The 5960-nt window shown below is 38.8% G+C and overlaps 1 protein-coding gene across 2 annotated transcripts in view; it reads left to right on the forward strand.

Moving 5' to 3' along the window:
- Nucleotides 1-5718, forward strand: part of prkar1b (protein kinase, cAMP-dependent, regulatory, type I, beta) — a 69529-nt gene extending 63811 nt beyond the window's left edge. For both annotated transcript variants that reach the window (XM_005744377.1, XM_005744378.1), the window contains 2 exons: nt 1911-1992; nt 3354-5718. In XM_005744377.1, coding sequence (XP_005744434.1) covers nt 1911-1992; nt 3354-3526 — 255 coding nt within the window. In that variant the 3' untranslated portion in view covers nt 3527-5718. The remainder of the gene's footprint in view (nt 1-1910; nt 1993-3353) is intronic.
- Nucleotides 5719-5960: the final 242 nt, after the last annotated feature.

Genomic DNA, 5960 nt, shown 5'->3' on the forward strand with positions numbered 1-5960 from the left:
TTTTAAGAGGACAAGAGCGGCGAGGTCTATCGCGATAGCTTAATTTCTCTATCGAGTAAAAGTTATATCGCGATACATATCGTTATCGTTCTATCGCCCAGCTCTAGTCTCAGATCAGTTGTAGGTTTTCTTTTTGAGAATATCTGACACCCAAAATGTATTTTTTTTTAGTTTAGCAGCCAGCGATATAAAGTAGGCAGCACATGTCAAATAATTAATAATTTCAGTAGAGGAGCGTAAAGTACCACCAGTCTTGCTTTTGATCCAACAAGTTCTCATCCTACACTGTTGTTAATCAGATGTGGGTGTCTCATAGACAAAGCGGCTTTGACACAACTACACTTTCTTAATCCCTGGAAATGAGAATGGACTGCTATACCACGTGGATCATAATCCTAATTTTTGGTGGCTACACAACTACTTAAAACATCACCTTCAGCCTCCGTGACCTACAATATCCCCGCTTTATTTTAATATGGTTAGAAGACCTGTCTCCAGAGATAAAACGACATCACGCCACGGTTTGGCCAGGTATTACTTGGAAGTGGCGCTCTCACGGTGTTCTCCACTTACTTGGACAGTACCCCTCCACTCCTCCACAGCTCATTTCTAGCACAAACCCACTAAATCGACACACACATCCCTTTCTCTGAAATACAGTATTACCTTTGTGTGGCCGCAATGAGTAGCTGGCAGTTTTGAGGTTCTCATTAAGGCTCATTATATTCATATTTAGCATTATTAGCCTAGTCGGCACAAGGAGGAGAGAGCAGAGAAGGATTAGAAACGGAGAGGGAGAGCGTTGGAACCGTCAGGTCTGTTATATGAAGCGATCCAAGACAAGCTGGGAAGTTTCTCTACTGATTTTCTTTTACCTACTACCAATTACAGCAGCTTGTGAGTACATGTGAAGGTCCAGAAAATAAATATCTCCCAATACATCTGCATGGCAAAAGGTGGCAGCTGCACTTTAATGTGAATATACGTCATCAGGCGCAGCTTTGAACACGCGTGTTCTGGTTTATGCGTTAAGATAAATATTCAAACATATGCTCACTCACACACACAATTTTGTCAACAGCTGCAAGATGTGACAGCATAAACTGTTATCATCTGTTGGGCAAAGTGAATGGAAATCAAATTTCCTCCCTTATACTTTTTAGATGACTCACAAACACTCAGCCAGCCGTTGGTGGTCAGTCTCTCCAGCAGCTATCAGCTGTATATATGAAAATTGACATTTTCCGAATATGAGAGTGAGCATTTGAGTCTTCTTCTATCTTCTTATTTAACATTGCGTGGTTGTGTGCACTTGCAGATCTAAAGCAGACCATTAGCAACATGCTATTTGAGCTTTTTTGTGTGTGTACACAAAAGCGCTTCGGTTTTCCGAGGTCATTTAAGGACTGTGTTTTGGAGAACTCTCACTCTTGGACAACGCAGTTGTTTCCATTTAATAGCTGAATGCTGATAAAGGGGATTATGTGATGGAGGAGGAATCAGTTCAGCCTCTAAAGGGCTTAGATGTTTGTATTTATTACACTCTGGAGGAAATAATGCAGAACCAATCAGTTTTTGTATCGCATGCAATTTTGGGATACATGAGAGTGTGTTTCTTCTTCTTCTTCTTTTTTTTTGTTTTGTTTTGTTTCTGCTGTCCAACACAACAGATGTCCATCCCACAGCAAAGTGGACTAAATCCTGTGCACCTGTGTTCTTATGAAGCAAAGGAATTTCTCTTCGGCTTAATCCTCCTGATGATTTTCAGTTCCTCGTTAAATAGCCCCCTCCAGACCCCTCCTCCTCCCCTTCTTCCATCATCTTTCCCTTCTTCACACACAATCCTTCCTCTCCCTCTCTACCTTTTTTCCTACAGCTTTAAACTTTTCTCCTTTTCTTTTCTGTGTTAGGGAATCGCCTCTGTTCTCCAGCGCAGGTCTGACATTGAGGAGTACGTGGAGGTGGGACGCCTTGGACCTTCTGATTATTTTGGTAAGTGTGTCCCTGCTGCTTCTCTGCACCACATAAGTTTGTGAGACTAAACTTGGTTTATTTTACACCTTTTAATAAATATCTTAAATACAAATTTTGCTAGTAGAAGTCAATAAACATCAATGAAGACAGTACACAGTGATCTAGAAGATCAAACACAAGTCACATTGCTTACTGCTTTTTTTTATAGTGTTCCAATTAATTTTAAGCAGTTATGTCACTAACTGGTTTTTAAAGATATGGTAAATAAACACGTTATGAGAAGATGAATCATTCTGAACCAGACTTATTATAGTTTTAATTAGTCTTTATTTTTTTGCTTTTAATTCAGTTTCAGTTAGTTTCCAGAGTGAAAATCCTCGTGTCGGTTTCGTATTTACCCCTCAGCTGTAAAAGGCTGATGGGCTGTTGTCGTCACCCTGCATGGCATGCAGCGTGGAAACCCACGTTTGTGAATGCGATAACTCGAGAACGAGGCAACATAGGAGCTTCAAATTGATACTGAGTGACCTAAAGGTCAGAAGTCAAGGTCACTGAAAATCTTGTGGATAAGATAAGATAAGGAAGTTGTCTAGGATTATTAAATTAATACCATAGGTGTGTCTACTAGCAAGCTGAGGGGTAGGTATTTTTATCGTTTTAAAATATTTAATTTTAGTTTAGTTTTTATTAGTTCAGTCTTAGTTTTAGTCTCTATTAATTATTATTGAATTGAGGGCATATGTCAGAGGCAAAATTTAGGAAAACTACAGTACAGTTATTACATTAAAAACAGAACCTTTGAAAGCAGTTGACTCACAGTCTTGTAGTCAAGTTTTGATCAGATTTTACTAAACTAACAAACAGGATCTTTCCTCTATATTTCTGTTTTGTTTTAGTTTGTTTTCCAAGTTTATAAATTCATTTCAGTTTTTTTTAGTTTAGTTAACTTTAATAATCTTGTTCAGAAATATAAATTGTAAAAAGTCTTATTAGCAGTTGCTTTTTACTAAAACACAATACTCGCAAAAATGGCAAATATAAGTATTTTAAAGGGTCAGCTTGACTAAACAGGGTAAAATAGTGTACGAGCACATTCCCCAAATAGTGCTGTTAGGTGTGGTTTGTTTTACTGGTGATTTACAAAATATGCTGGTTTTTAAAATCATGTTTCAATATCAGGTGCAAAAATTAAGACATGCCTTTTTTGGGTTTAAAGATCATCGCAGTTAGCTGTAAATCTCTATGTTTAACTAACTTTCTTTTAATTTGTCACTTAACTGCACTGATTTAGGGCCTTTTGCCCCATTTCTCATACTGTTTGTATTTAATGTTTGAGGTCAAAATTTGGGACGACGTGCTGATTATTCTCTCTCATCCAGGTGAAATTGCCCTGCTGCTGAACCGTCCCAGGGCCGCCACCGTAGTCGCCCGGGGTCCCCTCAAGTGTGTGAAGCTGGATCGGCCACGCTTTGAGCGCGTGCTGGGTCCTTGCTCCGAAATCCTCAAGAGGAACATCCAGAGATACAACAGCTTTATCTCTCTCACTGTGTGACATGTGCCCCCTCCACCATCTGGGCCCCACCAGCAGGGGTGTGCAACATCAGCATCAGAGTTTTGGTCAGTGGGTGGGAAAGGGGTGAGGATGCAGGGTGAAGGATATGGGTTTTACATGCCCAGATTTGGGGCGCTCATTTCCTGCCTTTTTCCATTTTGCGCGTTTCTCTCTTTTGACCTTGTGCACTTTGACTTGATTCTGTGCTGTCACGTAGCTTTATGTCAAAAACAACATGCAGGGGTGTTTTAAAAAAAGAAAAACAGAGGGCAGAGATTATTTATCTTGTTTCATATTGTAAATGAATCATGCATACAGTGTGTCGGCTGTATACGATGCATGCTTCAAGACTGACAGAGAATGGCGTTTGCACTTTCATTCGTTAACAGGAGGGTACGGATAATTTCAGGAAATAAGAAGGAAGTAAAGTCATGTTTACGTACGGCGGGGGAGGAAGACGGACCAGATTTGGTTGCACGCTGGCTGAGGTTTGCCTTTTTTATTTCTGGAGGTCGTGTTTCCATTTCTACACTGAATCAGAAATGCACTGCACAGATCTCTGTTCTCTAAAATGTAGCTGTTAAAGGTATGAAGAAGATTAAATTACTTGCTGTTGTATTCATTTTCAATGCTTCTTGAGCTTTTACCTTTTATTGAGTTTGGAGGCTGTTCGAGGCCTAATTGAGTTAAATTCTAACTTTGTTGGTATTCTGTATATTTCTTTTATCGAAACACCAAAACAAACACTTACTTTATTGTGCTGAAAGTATTGTGTGTGTATCAAACGCATGTAAAACCTTAGTCATCCAAAGCACACAAAACACAGGAAAATAACATTTCAAGGCACACCTGTATTCATATCTGTGCAAAACTGCCTCTGTGTCACCTGATGAGTTGTCGGATCTTTTGATTATTTGCGGTTGAAGGAACTTTTGGAAGCACATTTGCTCTGGAGCTCTCATTCTGCATAAGAGTAATAAGAGACCAGTCCACTAGCTTATCACTGTCCTCCACTGGTTTATTGACACCTCTACGCAGTCCAAACGGTCTTCCTGCATCTGGAAAACTCAACATCTGAAAAAGTGCATGAACAAAATGGGAAAATGAGTGCTTACAAAGTTCATTTAACAATTCATTCAAACAAGGTATGATTGTCACAAAATCACAAAGCACACCCAGACTTACCTCATGGCACAGCATCCATGGATGAGTGAACAAATATATTTAGACCATAGTTTGTTTAGGAACAGCTCCGTGCACTATTGATGGCACTTACTTTCACTGTGTTTCTGGAAAAATTTGCTCACAAAATCTTTTCACTTAGCCTTTTCATCATATCGAAATTTTGCGTTATTAAATGTTGGTTTTAGAAGTTGCATTTCCAGTGCCAGCGTGGTTCCTGGGAACAGATGATTTATCGCTTTATCCCTTCAAATCCTCGTTTTCCTTAGTTTGTTCATCTTGCTCAAAGGCTGAAGTGTCTTATTATCCACGTGTCGTCATGTCATTACTTTGTCACATACAAGCATCAAACCTACTACAGTGGTTTTTATGAGGAAAGTTTCGTCAGTTCAGCGGTGCAGCTCAGTGATGTCCTTTAGTTTTTCAGTGATAATGGAGCTCGGTGGCACAGAGGAATTAACCGAAGCTTTTGATACACAAACAATACTTGTTAGTGAATCAATTGTCGCCAATAAAATAAGAAAAATGTAGGAAATCACCAAAGTTTATCCCCGAAGATTTTACAATGTATGTTGTGTCAAAATAACTGACAAGTTGCTTTTTCCCCACCTTGATATTCTCAAAGCAGACAAACACAGTTATAAACACACTAACATGAAACACACACCCACACTGTATATACGTGCACTGTCTCAGGACTAAATACATTTTCAACACACACACACACGTCTTACCTGATCCTTTTTTTTAAGCTGATTTTGTTCGTTGTTTGCTAGATGAAAACTTTTGCACCACTTTTAGAGTTTGTACCATACAGCAGCTTGATTTAGGTGTTTTTAAGACATCAGTTCTGTGTTCTGACTGAAAAAAGTTACGATATATGAATATATACAAACTTGTGTTGCTTTCCTTTGATCTGCTGTAATCTGTCAAAGTTGCACAACTGACCCAACAACTGATGTTGTAAAAAAAACAAAAAACGTTCTGTATTCTCTCTCTCTGTATCTTTTTCTTTGAAACCATCTTGAACAAATAAAGAAAAGCTTCTGAAATCTCTCTGATTTGACTCATTCTTTTCTTCCTTTCTGTTTTTTTTCCCCTTCTATATTTTCGTCCTTTTATCCCAGATCTTAGTTCTTTCTTTTTATCTATACCTCCTCTAAATGTTCCATCTTTGTTAATCTTCCTTTTTCTTTCCCAAAGCTACTAACTGTCACCCTCAATCACACTTTTCATATTTATTCCTGCAGGT

Source organism: Pundamilia nyererei, unplaced genomic scaffold (genome assembly GCF_000239375.1).
Source record: "Pundamilia nyererei isolate P.nyererei 1_Seehausen unplaced genomic scaffold, PunNye1.0 scaffold00142, whole genome shotgun sequence".
Classification (NCBI taxonomy): domain Eukaryota; kingdom Metazoa; phylum Chordata; class Actinopteri; order Cichliformes; family Cichlidae; genus Pundamilia; species Pundamilia nyererei.